This window comes from Gossypium arboreum, chromosome 12 (assembly GCF_025698485.1).
Source record: "Gossypium arboreum isolate Shixiya-1 chromosome 12, ASM2569848v2, whole genome shotgun sequence".
Lineage (NCBI taxonomy): Eukaryota > Viridiplantae > Streptophyta > Magnoliopsida > Malvales > Malvaceae > Gossypium > Gossypium arboreum.
Window position 1 is genome coordinate 111627895 of NC_069081.1, and position 22608 is coordinate 111650502.

Genomic DNA, 22608 nt, shown 5'->3' on the forward strand with positions numbered 1-22608 from the left:
ATTTTAATTCAAAAATCACATTATACAAAAATTACATTTTTGCTCCCTAACTTTTACAAAATTACGATTTTACCCCAAGGCTCGGAAATTTAATTTCAGCCCTTATTCTTATGTTTAATGACCTACTGATCATTTTTATCTTCTATGGCAACATCAAATTCTCACTCTAACACATAGTTATGAACAATAGGTATTTTTATCGATTATGTCGTTTTGCTCGTTTTCGTTAAAAATCGCTTAGAAAAGATCGTTCTCCTAACTTCAAACATTCATATTCAACCATCAAACAACACAATACATGCCTATCATTCATGGGTAAATTTTTAAACATACACCTTAACTCGAAATAATGGTAGAAATAAGTAAACCGAGCTACGAGGATTTCAAAAATGTGAAGAACATTAAAAACGGGGCTTGAAATCACTTACTATGAAGCTTGAAAATTGAAGAAACCCTAGCTATGGAGGAGAGAAAATTTCGGCAGCAACTAGTGAAGATGATGACCAATTTTGTGTTATTTTTCCCATTTTATTTCATTTAATATACAAATAACCAAAATACCCTTACTACTAAACTTTCCAAAAATTCCCTCCATGTCCAACTTTTGTCCATAACTTAGGAATGGGTCAAATTGCTATTTAAGACCTCCTAGTTAATATCCCAAAGTAATTTCATACTAAAAACTTCTAAAACACGAGTTTTACAATTTATTCGGTTTAGTCCCTAATCCAACTTAAGCGCTCAATGCATAGAATTTCATCATGAAATTTTCACGAAATCATGAAATCATATCATAAACCCCAAAATAATTATAAAACAATTATTTCTATCTCGGATTTGTGGTCACGAAATGACTATTCCGATTAGGCCCTAATTCAGGTTGTCACATCGACTCTCCCTCCATCTCTGAGGTACCCACACGCCATTTTGGCTCACACGTTAACAGAAAGGCGAGAGAGCACTGGTGTCATCAACACTCATGACACCTACTTTCTATAGTGTATGTCGCACGAGCACGTCATAGACCTTGCTTATTTTATTGCCCTCACCATTCAGCACCAGACGGAGCGGCATAGGAAGGGGGTCATCTCCATTGGCCCCTATGTTACTCGGTTGGCTCGACACTTCAAGCTCCTTAACACCGCGGCCCAAGAATCATCCTTGACCCTCATTGGCCAGATGTTTTCACAAGGCATCTTGAGCATGCTAAGCATGAGGATGATCGAAAAGCGCCGAGGAATCTACCCTCCTCAATATCGTCTCGCCCAATCTACCGAGGAGAAGGCCCCTGAAGACATTACTGATGATGCCCCCATAGCACAAGGACCCACCGTCTTATCTAGTTCTTGCGGTAGCTTTATATTCTGACATCTCTGAGCGTCTCACTCGATTCGAGTAGCAGTGTTTTCAACAATTTGATAACATTGATGCTACTCTACAGCAGATTTGTCAGCACTTTCACATCTCATCGCCACCACCACTTCGCGAACCATCCAACGATGATGTTTATTTTTATTTTATTTTATTTTTATTTTTATTTTATGTTTTTATTAATTTCACCTTTAACTTTTAAAATGTTATTTCCTTTTTGTTACTATTTTAGGTTTTATAAACAAATCTCAGTTAATTCTTTATGAGTAATTATTCTTCCTAATATCCCCTAAAAAATTCCTAATTTTATCACAGTTATAAAGAGCTACAAAGCTCACCATTACTTAGGAACTTGAAACTCTACTAGGAAAGGTTCTCCACGACTGCCATGTCCTGCTCGACCATGGCCATAGCTACCACCAGATATAATATTCTTTTGGCGCAGTATTTATGGACTAATGAACCTCTACCACGGCCGGAGTATCCTCCTCCATCCTCACGCCGATTATTCTTCAAAACTCCAGTTCAAGGAAATAATTCATCACTCAGGAAGTTTCACCTCTCTCACTAACTTATTCTTATATTCTTTTCTATATATCTATCTTTGTACATCAAGGGCAATGTACACCTTAAGTGTGGGGGGTATTTATTTCACTATCAGAAAAATCCATAAATGATTGTCTTGTTCTCTTGAAAAGCTCTCATATCATGTTTAGGATAAATTTTGATTGATTTATGATTTTTATTGATATATCTTGAATTAAAACATAGGCATGTATGCACTGATGGTTTAAACTTTAAGACATTAGGGAAGCAAGCATGATACGTTGATTTTTAAGAGTTTAAAATTTTAGGTTGTTTCCCCAAGTCTAAGTATTATCTTGAATTAGAATTCACAAGTTTAAACATCAAAAAGCCATAATTTTTGTGAGATCTTGAGCCTTCAAAAGCATCTATTAATTCTTTCATGCTCACTTTCATTATGAGTGCGTCAGTATTGAACTGTTATTCTAGAACTTGCTTGATTATGCATGTCAAGACCACACTATTTGATTTGATATGTCAAGATGATAGAGGCACTTAGGATTAACCTACTCATGCCATGAAAAGCCAACCTCCACGATTAACCCTTAGTAAACCCCGTTGAGCTAAGAAGCCATTTCTTGTATTACCCTTAATATTAACCCTTAACCCATTATTGTTGAAATCCCCTCAATTATTTTGATCCCTATTTTTATCGAGATTTGAGTTGAATAAATTGCTTAGTTATGTCTTGTTCTTAATAGTTAGTCTATGTTATTTGACTTGTTCTTAAAAAAAAGTGTATATATCTTAGTAGTAATCTTTTGTTTTTGAGCCTAGGTACTTAAATTCCATATTATAAGAAAAAGCTCTGTTGTACGCAAGTAATGATTAAAAATTTTTCTAGTTAAGTAATTTTTCAATTCAATCTCAATTCTAACTTTTTCTTTCAGCTTGTGACCACACCCCCTAACCAAGCCTCGTTACAACCCTCTAAAGACCTTTTGATTGATGTATCATCTCAATTTATAGTGGTGGAGATTTGATTTTCATGCAAGCCTATGGTAATAACTTTTCATATTGACTGATGAGTACTAATTTCATTGTCCTTAAACACTTTCAGTGATTTGAGTGAATCTTTAATTAGGATGTTAAACTTCGTGAGATTTCGAATCGAGGTAACCACTTAGATAAGGGGAGATGCCTAAGTTTTGCATGATTAAATACTCAACTTGGAATGTTTGAAGCTCTAATGTTCTTTTAGTTGAATTCTCAATGTACGACTACTCATGAATTAGTTTGAGATATTTTCAATAGAGATTATAAGTTGAGAAGAATTTATTTTGATTATGAGTTGAGAATTTTGCTTGAGGACAAGCAAATGCTTAAGTGTAGGGGTATTTGATACACCGTAATTTATACATATTTTTACCCCATTCTTAACACATTTTATGGATGATTTTTCCTTACAATTGGTGAATTCGATGCTCCTAATGCCTTAATTTCATGTTTTATACTTAGGTGAGCATAGGAGAGCGAAAGGAATGAGAAACGGGACAAAAATAGAGAAAATGGGCCAACATACGAAATCAACACAGCCTAGACTTCCTTACACGGGCAGACCACACAACCGTGTCAATTTGGCAGAATCAAGGCACGACTCACATGGGTAGAACACACGCCCGTGCCATTCTAACAGGCTCGAGCACGGCCTGAAGTAATTGCACACGGGCGTGTCCCTGCCAAGCCCAGGTTGAGTCCAATTCGAAAAAGGCTAATTTTGAGGGCTTTTAGGCATTCTAAAAGCCTATAAATACACCCTAAAGGAAGAGGAAAAGGGAGGCACAGGGAGGAAGGAATGAATTACTCGAAGAAAGCTGATTGATCCATCTCAGAAGTTGGATTCATCATCAAGACTGAAGATCTCCCCTGAATTTCCCTTCAAGAGTTTTGGGTTTTCTTTATGTTTTGTATTCATTATTCTTCTGAGATGTTTTACTTTTTAGTTATGAACTAAATCCCCTAAATACCTAAGGGGAATGAAACCTAAGACGAATCTTGTTATTATTTTCTGAATTGTATGATAAATATTTGGCTTGTTCTTAATTATGTGTTTTTAATTCTTGTCTTGATATTCCAGGATATCGATTCAAGTTAAGCTCTTATTCAGAGGAGAGATAGACTTTAACTAAGAGTACTTTTGTCATAATTAAACGAAGTTGGTTGCGCGCCTAGAGATAAGGTGACAAGATTTTGCCAGATTAGGGTGAAACTTAATAAGGGGATCCATAGATTGAGTTAATGCAACCCTAGGGAGTTAATTAGAAAGAGATTTCAATTATTCAAGCTAGGGTTAGACGTTGTTAGTCTCAAGAGGGATAATAATATAACTTAGGGATCTCTACGGAACAAGTTAAATGAATAAACCGTCTGATTCGGGGTCAAAATAACAAGAGAAGTCTAGGTGGATTCTTCCTTAGGTATTGTCTTAATTCAATCGTTTTCCAAAAGTAATCCCCCAATTCTACTTTCTATAAATTCTTAGTTTATTTAATTAGTTAGTTAAAACAAATCCCCTCATTCTTAGGCTAGATAATAAAAAGACAGTCATTACTAGTACTTTTAGTTCCTTTGGGTTCGACAATGCAGTCTTGCTAAAACTATACTATTGTTCGATAGGTACACTTGCCTACATCGTGATAATAGTTAGTTTCAAGAATGATAAATTATAAATTTATAAAACTAATCACACAAAATCACGATTAGTTCATCACCGTAATTCGATGTAGTAGATTAAAATAATTTATAAACTTTAGGAGCTTGAAAGCAAGCATTTTCATTATAATTTAATTATATTTTTGCAAGATCTCTTAAATTTAATATAATGTACAAATCGAGCCTGTTATTTACTTTAGGGGCCGAATGAGGATAAAGGGGAAGCTAATGAAATGTGTAAGTGTGCAAGAGGCCATTAGAAGGCGTAATAAACAGATGCTGGTCACTATGTCGCAACACGGAATGATCAGTGTCTCAATATAGCGAGCAGAATAAAGAAATCACGAAACTACATTCGTTGTTGCGACACAACATAAGGGTGTCGCGACATACCCCTAAAGATATCCTAAGAGGAGTGAATTGAATGCTTCGTCGCGACACAGGTCCTGATGTGTCACAACATCGCCTCTGGATGGAAAGTAACACGATCGAAGGGCATTTTGGTCTACATAATCAAACTTAAAGCATAGGAACGTAAACTAACCTAGGGTTAAGGTTGACGACCACCTGAAATCTATAAATAGGATCATTTTTCACATGTTATGGACATCAATTCCTTAGTATAGTTTTATGCTTTGAATTCTTCCTTTTAGGCTTTCAGATTTATTTTTAAGTTGCTCTTGCTTTATCTCGAGAGATCTGATTTGTAAAGACAATCAAACTTTGTGGATTCATATTAATCTTTAATACAAATCTGGCGTTCTCTTAAACTCTACACCTCAATTCATTTATCATTTTCTATCTTTACGTCAATTCCATATTGTTTATGAAAACCATGAGGAACTTGTCCCTTTATAGGGGATTAGCGAGTGGAGGTATGATTTGTTAACTTTTTTATAGGGTTACTCAATAGATTAACTCTTCGGGAAAGGAAGATCCTAAACCCTAGGAAGTCATTAAGGCGGGAATAAACCCTGTAAATACTAAATAAATAATTAAAATACTGACTGACTGGTCGAATTCATGGACCCATATCTACTACTTCTGACACTATTGCAAAACGGGCTGTTACACAAATATACACTAACTATCCATTTATTTTCTAAAATACAAAAGTTTGTGAAATCATCTTGACTTATTGAATCAGTGAACTTGGATATACGATGGATATTATTACATAATTTTAACTTGATGTGATGGAACTTTTTACAAATTGGCAAATATCAAATTCATTACTATTAACAAAAATAATACTAAATTCTGCTTCTTATTGACATTTGGCTATTTGCTTAAATACAAGCCATTGCAAGGGAAAATAAAATAAAATGAAAGGCTAGTTATTTCCACCCAGCAACGAGGTAAACGAGAGCCTGGTTGAACTAGCAGTACTATGAGGATATGTTGCCCGTATGAATAAGTTGGGAAAGAATGAATTACTTAGGTACTGTTGGAGGAGGAAGCAACCATTTGGTACCTTCAACATAGTCAACAACCAAGAACGATTGAGCTTCCGCATCGAATAGTTGTTTGACGAATTTCTCTCGTATAGCGGGAGTCGCACCTTTCCCCGTGCATTTGTATTCTCTGTAGTACACAGTGCTATGTCAAACCAATCTCACATTATATATCTTAATAAATTTATCAATAAGTTGGGAAAGTTAGTTTACTTGTAGGCATGTAATGTTGTAAGGTTGAGTATTATCTTACTCAGCTCGTTCAGGTTGGCGATTACTAGACCATCCACCAAGATGGATGATTTTATCCATTTCAGTATAAGAATAAACAACTCTTGGACTGCTCTTCCAAGCCCTTCCTAAAAATACATCCTTCACTGTTCCGGTAATCCTTCCATGCACAAACGAATAACCCATATCCTCTGATGAACTTTCTCTTGCTTGTGCTGTAATTACTACCATCTTAGGATCTCCTTCTGGATCTCCTTCCACGACTATTTCTCAGTTCTGCATCCCACTTTTCTTGTCAAATATATATATGGGGGTATAATACATCATATCTCATGCGTTGAGAATATTAATAGCAGATATAAAGATGTCCCGCTTCTGAAAATGAAATCAACAGTGCCACGAATATGGCAATCTTTAAAGAAATGGTTGCCCCTGTCATCACACAAAGTGTCCTGGAAGCCGATGATCTTGCAGTTATAGAAAGCCGACCTGTCGCCGGAGACTCTCAAAGCAACCGCTTGTGCTCCTACCATTTTCCCGTCTAGCCTAGGAGCAGTGTTCTATATGAATAACATGCCACCATAAAAAGCAAACCCTTTTATAATTAATTCAATAAAGGGCGGATCATGGATGTCTAATCTCTACATTAACTTACCACTATATTGAGATTAGCACCCACAAAGTAACTACTCTCAGTAATAAGAGTGGTACTATCTACGATTCCATATTGCTTGCTGGTGCCGTCAAATGTCAAATTTGGCATGTTTTTAGGATCTCCTACCAATGTAATGAAAGGCTTATTTCTTTCAATTTTAATTTTCTCTTTGTAAGATCCAGGCCCGATGGATATAATCACACATTTCGCGTTCCCTGATGGAACGCTCTCAATGGCTTTGGTTATGGTATTGAATTCTCCACCACCACTTTGCATCACCTTTATGATTCTAGGTTCTGTCTCCGCCTCAACCAATTCAGGGCTTAAAGTTTTACCCCTTTCCTTCACTGGCTTGATAATGCCGTTAAACCATGCTTCTACTTGGGATTTATCTACCGGTATTGGTTGAGACACAACAATCGGAGCAAAGAGGAGAATACTTACACATATTACTAAAGCATAAACTTCATTACCCTCGATTCTTTTTCCATCCATTTCCTTCTTCTTTTTCCTGTTCATAGAAAGAGTAATATGTTTATTTTCTTTGTTTATTAATTATTGAGTTGTCTTTGAATTCTATGTCGCTCCAATTTATAATATAAATTTGTGATAAAAAAATATAAAAAAATGAGCCTTAGAGGATTCTTCGCATCGCCACTCATTTGCGTAGTTCTTGGTGCAAGAATTGCTACAGTTAGACCGAGCATTTTGTGGTTGATCACCATTAATGAGCATAAATTGGATATAATTGTTGCAAAATACACGAAATTCAGACGTGAGACATGCATGACCATTGAATAGTAATCCTAAGTGCAAAACCTAAACCGGGTGAATTTAATGTAACGAATGGAAATATTTTATGTTGTCGCCTTCATTTGTTGCCCCATTAATACTTACTTGTTTATTTTAAATATATTACAAAATTAATTATTTGTTAGGTTTATATAAATAAAGAAAAGTTTGATTCTAAATGGAAATTTCCGATTATGTTTTATCTTTCCTTTTCTTTCATTTATGAAAGGTCGAAAATTTTTATTGATAGAATCTCTGAAATACAATACCGAACATAAAATATCTATAAAATACTAAGATTCTAAATAAAAATAGCAACAATTTTATTGGGCAATTTCAAACAAGTTGTGATTATATAAAACATCGGAATAAATCTTAAAGTATATTATAGGAACAGATTTAAATTAAGCAAGTATTTATATTACTAAAAGATAATCAAATAGTAATTAACAAAGTTAATATTTATATTACTTCTATACTTTGTGTTCGCGACTTTAGCAGCAGTTTCGGCCCAAAATTCCATCATTAACTCCCGGTTCATCTTATATAACCACATAACCTTTTTTAAGCTATGAAATACAATAAATCTATTAAAAAAATAAGTTAACTACTTAAACTGTAAAAACATATATTATTACAAGATGGCTTGGTTTAGCTATTAAAAAAAGCTAAAATTATGTGAAAAGGGCTATAAATAACATTATAAATCGTGGATTCGAACTTGAAGTCGTGTACCTAATCTACCGTAATTCGGTGTAGTAGATTAAAATAATTTCTGCACTTTAGGAGCTTGAAAGCAAGCATTTTCATTATAATTTAATTATGTTTTTGCAAGATCTCTTAAATTTAATGTAATGCACAAATCGAGCCTGTTATTTACCTTAGGGGCCGAATGAGCATAAAGGGGAAGCTAATGAACTGTGTAAGTGTGCAAGAGGCCCTAAAAAGGCGTAAAACAGATGATGGTCACTATGTCGCAACACGAAATGATCAGTGTCGCAACATAGTGAGCAGAATAAAGAAATCACGAAACTGCCTTCGTTGTTGCGACACAACATAAGGGTGTTGCGACATACCCCTAAAGATTTCTTAAGAGGAGTGCATTGAATGCTTCGTCACAACACAGGTCCTGATGTGTCACAACATCGCCTCTGGACGGAAAGTAACATGATCAAGGGGGCGTTTTGGTCTGCATAATCAAACTTAAAGCATAGGAACGTCAACTAACCTAGGGTTAAGGTCGACGACCACCTAAAATTTATAAATAGGATCATTTTCCACATGTTATGGACATCAATTCTGTAGTATAGTTTTATGCTTTTAATTCCAGTTCAGATATTCTTTCTTTTAAGCTTTCAGATTTGTTTTTAAGTTGCTCTTACTTTATCTCGAGAGATATGATTTGTAAAGAAAATCAAACTTTGTGGATTCATATTAATCTTTAATAAAAATCAGGCGTTTTCTTAAACTCTATACCCAATTCATTTATCATTTTCTATCTTTACGTCAATTCCATATTTTTTATGAAAACCATGAGGAACTAATCCCTTTTTAGGGGATTAGCGAGTGGAGGTATTGTAGACACTCAATTTTTCCTGGGCCTAGAAATAAGTCCAAAAACAAAAATAATAAACCCCCAAAAAAATGAAGTCCAATTTCAGTCCAGAATTACAAATATAATTTGGCCTGATCGGAATGGCCCATTACTTGAAAAGATTTAAGGTCCATCTACAAGCTTGACTCATATGGAAATATAATCTTCAATGATATGCAATCTTAGATATGATATGCAATATTAGATATGATACAATCTTAGATATGATTGCAATCTTAAATATGATATGCAATCTTAGGAGATATGATTTTGTAATCTTCGAGATTTAATTTGTAGATACCTTTTAATCTTAACCGTTGATGTAATTGATGTGTACCGTTGGATTTGAGGAGGTTCAACTATAAATAGAGGCCTCTCCCTTCATTGTAAAGACACTGGAGTTTTGGGAAACAATAAAAATTTTTGAGAGCTTTCACTCAAATTTCTCTCCCTCTTACGTTCTTATTTTCTACGGTTTGTTCTTATTTTATTCTTTGTTCATCTTCGTTTTTCAACCCTTTTTATTTTGATTTAATCCATGTTTCCCAGATTTTTTTATATTTTAATTTTTTAATAATTTTAGTATCATATCAAACTCTTTCATTTTTTAATAATTTTTTTAGTATTACTCTTAGTAAATTATTTTTTAAATTTTACTCAAATCATTATTTTAAAAAAATATATTTCATTTAATTGTCATATTTTATCCAAAAGTTTTTCTAAAATGAGGCAATGTTTTTCGTATTTAGGAATTCAGGAAATAGTGCCCTAACATGTTGGGTTGCAATTTCCCGTTTGTCTAAATGCCTAAAGTATCCTTCTAAATAGATTTTGTAAATCACGAGATGATTTCAGTTACGAGAGTTTAAGAATATCGTGTCCTATCATGCTGGATGTGATGTTTGTATTCTTTTGGAGCTAAGGAATCTCGATTTTTCAACTTAAATAATTCCAGTTTTAAAAAAGGGATCCTATTTTTAAATCCTTTCAAATTTTTGACATTAAGACAGAAAACTATTCAATTTGGTACCAATTTTGGGCATTGCGAGGGTGCTAATCCTTCCTCGTACGTAACCGACTCTCGAACCTGTTTTTTTAATTTTCGTAGACCAAAACGTTTTATAAGGTGATCCAATCACACCTAAAAAGGTTGGTGGCGACTCCCGTTTTCGTTCTTCAAAAGTCAATCCCTATTTTTCAAACATCCCTTTAAAAAATGGTTTCGACAGCTTGGCGACTCCGCTGGGGACCTATAAGGGAGTTAATCCAGGAAATTGATTTTTCTGTCTTAATGTCAAAAGTTTGAAAATTTTTAAAAGATTGATCATTTTACAAGTGTTTGCTGCATATGTTGATTTCGTACATTGCATTTGCATGACCGTTGGTCACACCTTTAAGTGGGAGTAAGAAACTAAGCTTTCGTGAGGTTTTCACCTCCGCATGAGTTAGTGGATTGCTTCCGGGATACTGTACTTATGTCTTCGTGAGATTTTCATCTCCGCATGGCCATAGGGAAATATGTTCCCCTGAACTGAACTTGGTCTATATGAGCCTATAATGGGTGAGGATCGAGGAATCTGCTGGTTCAGGTACCCTTACTTTAGAACTAAAACTCATATAGTGAACTTTAAAGATCTTAGCCTAGGAAAGATAGTGATAGCCTTTAGTAAGCTACCCTTGTAAGTACTTGTTTATCATTTTTTTCTTATATATATGATACTGACTTATTTTATTTTGTTATCATTGCATGCCATTCAACATTTAAAGATATCGATTCACGGTTCGATTTCTGAGTTAGAAAGTTTTGTAATGGGGAACGAATATCTTGATAAAGTGAAAGACAATGCCTCTGTCTGTACCTGGTTAGAGAAGACCCAATTAAAGAAAGGAGATAGTGTCACTGAGGGGCATACATCAGAGTTATGGGACTTCACCCGTATTAATTCGACGCAGAATGAGTTTCAGAAGTTGAGAGACATTTGGGCCCAATGGGATGACGAGGCTAAGCAACTTTTCTATCAGAATTATGGAGACCTTCCCTATTTACTAGACGTCAAAGTAGATAGGCACTTGTTTTGAGCTATGGTACAGTTCTAGAACCCTGCTTATAGTTGCTTTACATTTGGTGATGTTGATCTTGTACCTACTCTGGAGGAGTATACGACTTTCTTTGCGTTGCAGAGGATTGTGGTCACAAGGCTTATGTTAGGCATGCTAGTTTTCCAACTTTTGCAAAGAAGTTGGTGATGATTACTGGGATGAGTGAGCAGTGGGCTGTAGCTTGTGTGCAGCAAAAGGGTGATAGTAAGTGCGTTCCATGGGCCGTTTTGAGGGATTTGATATCGACACATCCAGACGTAAAGAAAAGGGTCGATGTCCTAGCTTTGAGTATTTACGGCATGGTGATTTTCCCAAAGGTGTTGGGGTACATAGATGAGGCAGTTGCAGAGTTTTTTGATCGTATCGGTAAGCAGAATACACCGGTACCAGTAATCCTAGCTGAGACATTTAGATTTTTGAGTGCATGTCGGAGGGCCGGCGAGGGTAGATTTATTGGATGTGCGCAATTGCTGCTAGTCTGGTTTCATAGCCGCTTCTGGAAGCTTGATAAGGTTCCTTGCCGAGTATTCTTTGAGGGTTATTCTCCCTTAAAGGAAGCAGTAGACATGCCTAGGAGAGATGACATTTCAGAGGAGAGGTGGATAGACATTCTTCAGAATCTTCGAGAGCAAGATGTTATGTGGAAAGCTCCTTGGTTGGTTCCTAGTGAAGTCCTTTATCGCTGTGGCAGTTTTGATTGGGTTCCTCTCCCAGGAATTTGGGGAGTAGTTGGATATGCACCATTGCTTGCTCTAAGGCAATATAGGGCGAGGCAGTTTATACCGGCTACACAGGGTTTGCCTCAGAGTGATTTCTCTTATAAAGGAGATCACTATAAGAAGAGGATGCGAGAGATTTCTGAGGCTTGGAAGAAGCCTTTCTGTATGAAGATCTTGACCGAAGGCTCGACGTTAACCCTTGAGTATAAAGGATGGTTTAGTAGGAGAGTCAACGATAATGTCCCTAGGATGATTTTGGGAATGGCTCGATCATTAGAGGAGAGCTTACGAGTGATTCCATCAGAGTTGGAGGTTATAGAGCAAGAGTTCGAGAGAAAGAATTCAGAGCTTGAAAAGAGGATTGAGAAGCTCGAAGAGGAGAAAATGTGTTTAAGTCTCGATGTCGATGTTCAAAAGATGGAGGTTGAGAAGATGAAAAAGGAAAAGAGAAAGATAGAGGAAGATCGAGATGATTTAAAGACACACAATAAGAAGGCCCAGGTAACATTGAAAAGGGTCGGATTAGGGAGATCTTCAGAGTAGTGGCAGCAAGAGATTCAAGAAGAAAGAGCCAAAGCCGAGTATTGGGAGAAGAAGTTCCAAGAGATGCAGTCGTGTAATCAGGCCCTAGAGAAGGAAAATCAAGGATTAAAAACTAAGGTGGCTGAACTTGGACGATCTCTTCACTGAAGTCGTAACTCTGTGATTGAGTTAAAGGCAAGCTTGAATAAAATCGAAGAAATGAAGCGCAATATTGGAGGGTTGGAAGCAACACTACAGGATTGTGAGCTACGGATTGAGCAGCTCGAGGCAAGAGAAGAACAGTGGAAGGGAGAACTTCGCCATCTTCAGGATCAAGTTGGAAATAGGGATTATCTTATAGGAGAAGCCTTAGTTCAGATTCGAGAGGTTACTGAACACTTGCAGGATTTGGCAGTACAAGCTAGAACGCTGAGTATAATGTATGAGTCATCGTCAAACAGAGGACGAGAGTTAACATTGTTATTAGATAGGGTTAAGACTCTAGGCCTATGGGCGAAAGCGTATTTGTAATCCGTTTTATGAAAAGATTTTTGTTCCTTAAATAACGTTTTCTAAAATGAAATTGAATTAGAATCAACATCTTTTTGCATTCATGCATTTGCATTTCATAGCATCTCATTGTATCATATGCATTCAAGTTTATAGAAAGACCCTAATTAGTTAAAATTAATAGCAAGAAAGAGAGTAAGAGAAAGAAAATCTGGAAGCAACACATCACTACGGAACTTGTGCAAAAACTAAGAACATGGACCAAAGATTTGAACAGTTACAGAGGGACATGCAGGACCAATTGCAAGAGCAATTGGCAAAGATGCAAAACGACATGAGAGAGCAAATGTTGGAGGCACAAAGGAACATGATGGCTGAGATGGCCCAACTTCTGAGGGCCACTGATAAGGGAAAGGCTCCCATGGCAATTACTGGTGAGGAGGGTGAGAATCATCCTCTAGGTTTCACCCCACCCCACGTGCCTACACAAACCGAGGCACTTCCTAGGAAGCCATCTGTCACTATAAGGCCCCAACAAGGGTCGGTCGATACTGGGATCCCCATGAATTTCCCAACTAGTTTAGAATTCAATTTGGGTGACAATCCTACAAATCCTGTCATTTCTAACTTAGACATGGCTGAAAAAGAGGATCTAAGAATTGAGGCTGTAAGACAGTTGGAAGATCGCTGTAAATGGTTGGAGGAAAAGTTCAAGGCTTTAGAGAATGCTGATGGGCATCATAGGGTTGATGCCAAAGATCTAAGCTTGGTCCTAGACTTGGTGCTTCCTCACAAATTCAAGATGCGAGAATTTGAGAAGTACAATGGGACTACTTGCCCAGAAGCCCACATTACGATGTTCTGTAGGAGGATGACTGGTTATGTGAATAATGATCAACTGTTGATTCACTATTTCCAAGACAATTTAATTGCAACAGCAGCCAAGTGGTATAATCAACTGAGCTGGGCCAGAATAAGTTCATGGAGGGATCTTGCACAGGCCTTCATGTAGCAGTACAATCATGTGACTGACATGACTCTGGATAGGACCACACTGCAAAACATGGAGAAAAAGCCTAATAAAAATTTTTGGCAATATGCACAGAGATGGAGAGAGGGAGCAATACAAGTTCAACCACCGTTGTTGGAGAAGGAGACTACCATGTTGTTCATCAACACTCTAAAAGCTCCATTTATCACTCACATGATTGGGAGCACCACCAAGAGCTTTGAGGATATAGTCATGGTGGGAGAGATGATTGAGAATGCCATAAGGGGTGGCAAAATTGAGGGGGAAACAACTAAAAGATCAGCCCCAAAGAGAAAAGATAGTGAAGTGAATAACACAAGCACTTTCAACACGAGGGCAATCACAGTTGGTCAACCTAAAACAGCAACGGTTGAGCAACAGAGTTCTCAAAGGTAGGAGTCAGGTACAAGGCAGAATTCTGAAAGGATGCAATTCACACCTATCCCCGTGACGTATCGTGAGCTCTATCAAAGCTTATACGATGCACATGTTATTTCTCCTTTTCACCTTAAGCCATTGCAGCCCCCATATCCTAAATGGTATGACGCGAACGCCAGATGCGAATACCATGTTGAAATACCGGGGCATTCGATTGAAAACTGTACTGGTTTTAAGAAGGTTGTAGAAAGGCTTATTAAGATGGGGGTAGTGAAGTTCGTTAATACCCCGAATACTGAAAACCCATTACCAAATCATAATGATCAAGGAGTGAACCCTATTGGTGAAACCAGTAAGAGGAGAATAAAGGAAGGCGTGGCTGAGGTGAGAACGCCGATGAAGATGATTTGGGAAGAAATGGTAAAAGAGAGATGATAATCTCTAAAGAGAGGAATGAAGAAGCAAAGGACTATTGTGAGTTCCATACTGAATAGGGGCACAAGATTCAGGAATGCGACGAGTTTAGGGCCTTGATACAAAGCCTTATGGACAACAAGGAGCTAGGATTTTATGAAGTTGGGCCAAATGAGAGACATATATGCACATTAGAAGGTGCACTAAAGAATCAAAACCGGCCAAGGATCATTATTTCTTTACCAGGAAGTAATGAAGTTGAAATACCGACGGTACCGAAAGTCATCATTCATAAACCTGTTTCCTTTCCTTATAAGGATAACAAGAGAGTACTATGGAGTTATAACTGCCATGTGTCAATGCCGGAGAGGGAGGATATAGCAAGTGCTTCTAAGGAAGTTCAAGGTGAGGGTTCCCATACACGGAGCGGGAAGCGGTATGATACAGTGGGCGTCAGAGATGAGCCCACAAAAATAAAGAATATTAGTATAGAGAAGGAGAAAGAGGCCGAAGCACCTATCAAGGAGCCAGTAAAGGAGGAAGAGGCTAAGAAATTTCTAAAGTTCCTTAAACATAGCGAGTATAGCGTGGTCGAGCAATTGCATAAGCAGCCGGCTCGCATATCAGTATTGGCTTTACTTCTGAGTTCTGAGGTGCATCGGGATGCATTGATGAATGTGCTCAACGAAACATATGTCACCCATGAAATTTCCATTAACAAGCTGGACCGATTGGTGAATAACACAAGTGCAGATAATTTCATCTATTTTAATGATGAGGAAATCCCACTGACGGGCAGGGGGTCAACAAAGATCCTACACATCACCACTCGATGTAAGGGGTACACACTTCCAAGTGTGCTCGTCGATAATGGATTAGCTTTGAATGTTCTACCATTGTCTACTCTGAACAGATTACCCATTGACGATTCTCACATGAAGACATGTCAAAATGTGGTAAAAGCCTTTGACGGTACAGAAAGGAAGGTGATGGGAAGGATTGACATCCCCTTGGAAATTGGGCCGAATATATACGAAGTAGACTTCTTGGTGATGGATATCAAGCCCTCCTACAATTTCTTATTAGGGAGGCCATGGATACATTCAGCTGGAGCGGTGCCCTCATCGTTGCACCAAAAATTAAAGTTAGTAACGGATGGACGGTTAGTAACCATCAATGCGGAGGAGGATATTATAGCCGCAGTCACTAGCAAGGCCCCTTATGTCGAGACGAACGAAGAGTCTATTGAGTGTTTCTTTCGCTCTTTAGAATTTGTGAATGCAACATTCATTTCAGAAGGGAGTGAGCCATCAGCGCCCAAGATAGCAAGAGCCACGAGGATGGCTCTACAAATGATAGTGGGAAAGGGAGCCTTACCAGGAAGGGGGTTAGGAAAATACCTACAATGAGGGACTCAAATCTCAAAACTAAAAGAGAAGAGAGATCGCTTTGGTCTGGGCTTCAAGCCAGACTATAAGCAAAGGAGGAAGGAAGTTGAAAAACGCCAAGAGGGAAGAAGGGCGCGCCTTAATAGAAGAGAAGTGGAGTGGGAACTGATGACATTCCCTCCAATATCCCAAACCTTTATATCAGGAGGGTTACTTTTAGAAGAAGGTCATCAAATTAATTCTATACACGACAAAAGATCGGAGCAAGGAAACCTTGAGGGCATTCACCCTTATGAACCAGGAAGCTCTCTGAACAATTAGACTGTGGAGGAACTTACTGTAGTCTTTAGGAATTTTTCAGAGTAATTCTCGAAACATTTTTGTTACTCTAGAGAATAGGAGTAATAGGATTTCATTTGTGAAATGGGCTTACAATCATCTATTATTTTTTAATAAAGCATAACTTTTATCAATTTGAGCGAGTATTGTTTCATTTTTATCAACCAATATTCCGTTAAATTTTGGAAATTCTTATTCTTTCATTCATAGCACATAAATAATCATTCTTAAATTCATTCATTCTTTGTATATTCTTTATACTTCACAGATCTCTAGATATCAATGACATGAGCATTGATATTACAAATCCTGATTTCTCTCATGAGCAAGACATGTGTTTAGAGGAATCACAGGATTTTGAAGATGTCCAGGATTGCAATGTGTCCCTAGATCTTTTGAGGATGGTAAAACAGGAGGAGAAACAAATCACGCCACATGAGAAAGAGGCAGTAGAGAATGTAGCCCTAGAGGAAGGGAAAGAGGTGAAAATTGGCACGCATATTGCTAATGATATAAGGCAAGGACTGATTGAGTTGTTACGTGAGTTCAAGGATATCTTCGCATGGTCCTATCAAGATATGCCAGGGTTAAATACTGATATTGTGGTGCATCGTCTTCCAATAAAAGCAGATTGTAAACCAGTTAAACAGAAGTTGTGAAGAATGAGACCAGATATCGTATTAAAAATAAAAGATGAAGTCAAGAAACAGTTCGATGCAGGATTCTTACAAGAGGTGAAGTATTCTGAATGGGCAGCTAACATTGTACCGGTTCCTAAGAGGGATGAGAAGGTACGAATGTGTGTTGATTATAGGGATCTGAACAAAGCTAGCCCAAAAGGTAATTTCCCTCTGCCTTACATAGATACTTTGGTAGACAACACAGCGGGATATTCGTTGTTCTCCTTTATGGATGGTTTTTCAGGGTACAATCAGATAAAGATGCATCCGAAGACATGGACAAAACCACCTTCATAACCTTGTGGAGGACTTTCTGTTACAAGGTAATGCCTTTTGGGCTAAAGAATGCAGGGGCAACATACCAAAGGGCTATGGTGACCTTATTTCACGATATAATGTACAAGGAAATTGAGGTGTATGTTGATGATATGATTGCCAAATCTCAAACAGAGGAGGAACATATTGATATTTTAAAGAAACAATTCTTGATATTAAGGAAGTTTCAGTTAAAACTTAATCCGGCAAAATGCACTTTTGGAGCCAGGTCGGGGAAGTTACTAGGTTTTGTGGTCAGTGAAAAAGGAATAGAAATTGATTCAGACAAAGTTAGAGCCATACAAGATTTTCCTTCACCGCATACTCAGAAAAAAGTTTGGGGTTTTCTTAGAAGGTTGAATTATATTGCTCGGTTTATTTCACAATTAAATAAGAAATGTGACCCTATATTTCGCCTCCCTAGAAAACACAACCAAGGTACTTGGGATGAGGAATGCCAGAGTGCTTTCGATAAGGTTAAGCAATACTTGTTAAATGCTCCTGTGTTATCTCCACCTAATCCAAGTAGACCATTAATTCTGTACTTATTAGTGTTTAGCAATTCTATGGGATGTGTGCTTGGCCAACATGATGAGTCGGAAAGAAAGGAGAAGGCGATATACTACCTCAGCAAGAAATTCACAGAGTGTGAGATGAGATATTCGCCAATTGAGAAATTGTGCTGTACTTTAATCTAGACGACTCGAAGGTTGAGGCAATATATGTTGTATCATACTACTTGGCTTATTTCAAAACTTGATCCTCTGAAGTATATGATGGAGTCCACAACTTTGAATGGAAGAATGGTGAGGTGGCAAATTCTGCTTTCAGAGTTTGACATAGTTTATGTGAGCCAGAAGGCTATAAAAGGAAGTGCGATAGGGGAATTTTTGGCTAGTAGAGCTCTAGAAGACTATGAGCCATTGAATTTTGATTTCCCAAATGAGAAGTTGATGTGTGTAGCAGCTACAGAGGATTATCCTTGGAAGTTGAGCTTTGATGAGGCATTCAATGTAGTGGGAAATAGAATTGGGGCAGTCTTGGTATCCCCAAATGGTGATTATTATCCATTCACGTGCAAGTTGGATTTTGATTGCACAAACAATATGGCTGAGTATGAAGCGTGCATCATGGGACTCCGAGCGGCTATAGAGCGAAGAATAAGAACCTTGGAAGTTTATGGAGACTCCGCGTTGGTAATTTATGAGCTTAAAGGTGAATGGGAGAGAAGGGATCCTAAATTGATCAATTATCAAAAGGCAGTTTTAGGGTTACTTGAGGAGTTCGATGACATCACTTTCAATTATATCCCACGAGACGAAAACCAGATGGCAGATGCTCTAGCAACCTTGGCTTCAATGATTAAAGTGAATAAAGAGGAGGAGATGAGACGCATTTAGATGAGTATCTTCGAGGCTCCAGCTCACTGTTGTAACATTGAGGAAGAAGAAAAGGATGATAACCGTTGGTATCAGGATATATTGCGATATGTGAGAGATCGTAAATACCCAGAACAGGCAACTGAAAATGATAAGCAAACTTTAAGGAGATTAGCCAGCGGCTAGGTTTTGGATGGGGATATCTTGTACAAAAGAAGAAAGGACCAAGTACTGTTAAGATGTGTTGACGCTGTGGAAGCTAAGTTAATCGTGAAAGAAGTTCACGAGGGTGTTTGTGGGACGCATGCTAATGGTTTCACGATGGCTAGACAAATCATGAGGTTTGGATATTATTGGTCTACTTTGGAAGGGGATTCTATCAACTACGCCAAAAAATGCCATAAATGTTAGATTTATGGAGACAAGATTCATGTACCACCTTCACCTCTATACGTTATGACTTCTCCATGGCCTTTGTCTATATGGGGCATGGATGTCATTAGGCCAATATCACCAAAAGCTTCAAATGGGCATCGCTTTATTTTTGTGATCATTGATTACTTCACCAAGTGGGTAGAGGCTGCTTCTTATGCGAATGTTACTAAGTCGGCTGTAAGTCGTTTCTTGAAGAAAGAGATTATTTGTCGGTATGGGATGCCTAAAAGGATCATATCAGACAATGCACTGGACTTGAACAACAAAACGATAGCAGAAGTTTGTAGTCAGTTCAGGATTAAGCATCATAACTCTTCGCGGTATCACCCAAGGATGAATGGGGCAGTGGAAGCTGCTAACAAAAACATCAAGAAGATAGTCGGGAAAATGATTGAAACCTACAGAAACTGGCATGAGAAGTTACCATTTGCACTCTTAGCTTACCGAACGTCTGTCAGAACCTCTACCGGGGCAACTCCTTTCTCGTTGGTTTATAGGATGGAAGCAATGTTACCCATTGAAGTGGAAATACCGTCTCTTCGAGTCTTGTCAGAGATAAAGTTGAATGAAGCTGAATGGATACAATCGCGATATGATCAGTTGAACTTGATTGAGGAAAAGAGGCTAAAGGCCATTCGTCATTGTAAGATGTATTAGAAGCGAATGATGTAAGCTTATGACAAGAAAGTGCCACCAACAGAATTCCACGAGGGGGATCTTGTGCTGAAAAAGATCCTCCCTATTCAGAAGGACTTTAGAGGAACATGGATTCCAAATTGGGAAGGGTCGTATGTCGTGAAGAAGGCCTTCTCTGGGGGTGCATTGATCTTAACAGAAATGGATGGGAAGAGTTTGCCCAATCCAGTGAATTCAGACTCAGTCAAAAAGTACTTTGTCTAAAGGAGAGAAGAATTCAGGGTGAAAAACCGCAAAGGGCGCCTTGAGTTTTTGAAAAACAAAAAAAAATGGAGAAGCCAAGGTGAAAACCCGCAAAGGGCGCCTTGAGACCAAAGGGGTTTTGAGTTGAAAACCCGAAAGGGCAGCTCAAATTTTGAAGAGCACACGGTAATCTTGCTATATCTGATTCAATGAAGAGTCAAGCGCGTTGCATATCAGGGCATCAACAAATTACTTTGGATCTTTTAAACACATGTTGAATTCAAGAAAGTCTTCATGGAGCTAGCATATAAACGCTCAAGCGGCGATATTTAGGGTATCTAACTCTTGTCCTGTTTGCTATCTTTAGATTCTTTTTCTTCTCAAAGATAGGCTTTCAGATTAATTTCCTTTGTATTTTTGAAAAATTTATTCAAATCTAATTATTCTCAAGATTAAATTCATCTTCCATTATTCTTAAAGTATGTTACATTAAAATAATGATAGATGAACTAAATAATTTTCACAAATGAAGTTTTGCTCATTACTCTGGAAATTTCTAGATAATACAAAAAACTAAAACAGAATAATTGTTCGAAGAATTCACGTAAGTGAGGTTTGAAAGAACTCGAGGAAATTCTTTCTTTAGCCCAAAATGATGATTGGACAAATCAAACGATTTGATCCTAAGAGAGGATCATCTTACAGACATTTTTGGTGGGTCATAGCATTTGAAAAATGGTACAAACCCACAGGCTGAGTAGGAATGATACTTCGAGAGAAATAAGGATAAACTTCGATGAAAGAATGAGTGGTGACGTCTAGAATAGGGGTCATATTCATAAACATTTTGCATTATAACAGGTTTAATTAGGAGCATTTGACTCACTTCGATCATAGCATCCTAATCATTAGGCATGAACTCATACACATTATACAGGTTATGTCCTTCAAGGGACAATGAAGATTGATGCGCCTTAACCCCCTAAGCAGTAAGGTTACAGGCTAAAGCATAGTAGATTTGACCTTCAGGTGTTTACGCTGAAGCGAATCCAAGATGATTTAACATCTCTATATTGTCAGAGAACAAATCGAAGAAACAAATTTGGCATCTCCATATTCGACGGAGAGTAGATCGAAGACATAGCAGATCTAACCTTCGGATGTTTTCACATCAAAGTAGATCCAAAATGATTTGGCATCCTTACGTTTACAAGTAGCAGATCGAAGACATAGTAGATTTGGCTTTCACGTGTTTATGCTGAAGTAGATCTAAGATGATTTGGCATCTCTGTACTGTCAGAGAACAAATCGAAGAAACAGATTTGGCATCTCCATATTCGACGGAGAGCAGATAGAAGACATACCAGATCTAACCTTTGGATGTTTTCACATCGAAGTAGATCCAAGATGATTTGGCATCCTTGCGTTGACAAGGAGCAGATCGAAAACATAGCAGATTTGGCTTTCACGTGTTTACGCTGAAGCAGATCTAAGATGATTTGGCATCTCTGTACTGTCAGAGAACAAATCGAAGAAACAGATTTGGCATCTCCATATTCGACTGAGAGCAGATCGAAGACATGGTAGATCTGACCTTCATTGAAGCAGATCCAAGATAATTTGGCATCTCTGTATTAGACGGGGAGCAGATTGAAGACACAGCAGATCTGACCTTCATTGAAGCAGATCCAAGATGATTTGGCATCTCAGTATTAGACAGGGAGCAGATCGAAGACATAACAGATTGGACCTTCATTGAAGCAGATCCAAAATGATTTGGCATCTCTGATTAGACGGGAGCGGATCGAAGACACAAAGAAATCGACCTTCATTGAAGCGGATCCAAGATGATTTGGTATCTCTGTATTAGACAGGGAGCAGATCAAAGACATAACAGATTGGACCTTCATTGAAGCGGATCCAAGATGATTTGGCATCTCAGATTAGACGGGAGCGGATCGAAGACATAGCGATCGACCTTCATGTGTTTACATCGAAGCAGATCCAAGATGACAGATTTGGCATCTCTGTATTAGACGGGGAGCAAATCGGAGATAACAGATTTAGCATCTATGTATTGGACAGGGAGCAGATTGAAGAAGCATATTTGGTGTCTCTGTATTAGACGGGGAGCATATCGAAGATAACAGATTTGGCGTCCCTGTATTAGACGGAGAGCAGATCAA

The 22608-nt window shown here is 37.8% G+C and overlaps 1 protein-coding gene across 1 annotated transcript; it reads right to left on the bottom strand.

Moving 5' to 3' along the window:
• Positions 1 to 6285: 6285 nt before the first annotated feature.
• LOC108451007 (pectinesterase 1-like) lies at positions 6286 to 7514 on the bottom strand. The gene is made up of 2 exons (XM_053023585.1): positions 6949 to 7514; positions 6286 to 6853 (listed from the first exon to the last, which is right to left on the bottom strand). The coding sequence occupies exons 1-2, from the start codon at positions 7465 to 7467 to the stop codon at positions 6617 to 6619; spliced, it is 756 nt and encodes a 251-aa protein (XP_052879545.1). The 5' UTR covers positions 7468 to 7514; the 3' UTR covers positions 6286 to 6616.
• Between the last annotated feature and the right edge of the window lie 15094 nt (positions 7515 to 22608).

Excerpts from the sequence above, each read along its gene's own strand:
- LOC108451007 (XM_053023585.1), bottom strand. The coding sequence starts at position 7,467 with ATGAACAGGAAAAAGAAGAAGGAAATGGATGGAAAAAGAATCGAGGGT. Across the intron at positions 6,854-6,948 it reads GTGCTAATCTCAATATAGTG|AACACTGCTCCTAGGCTAGA; the intron begins GTAAGTTAATGT and ends TTATTCATATAG.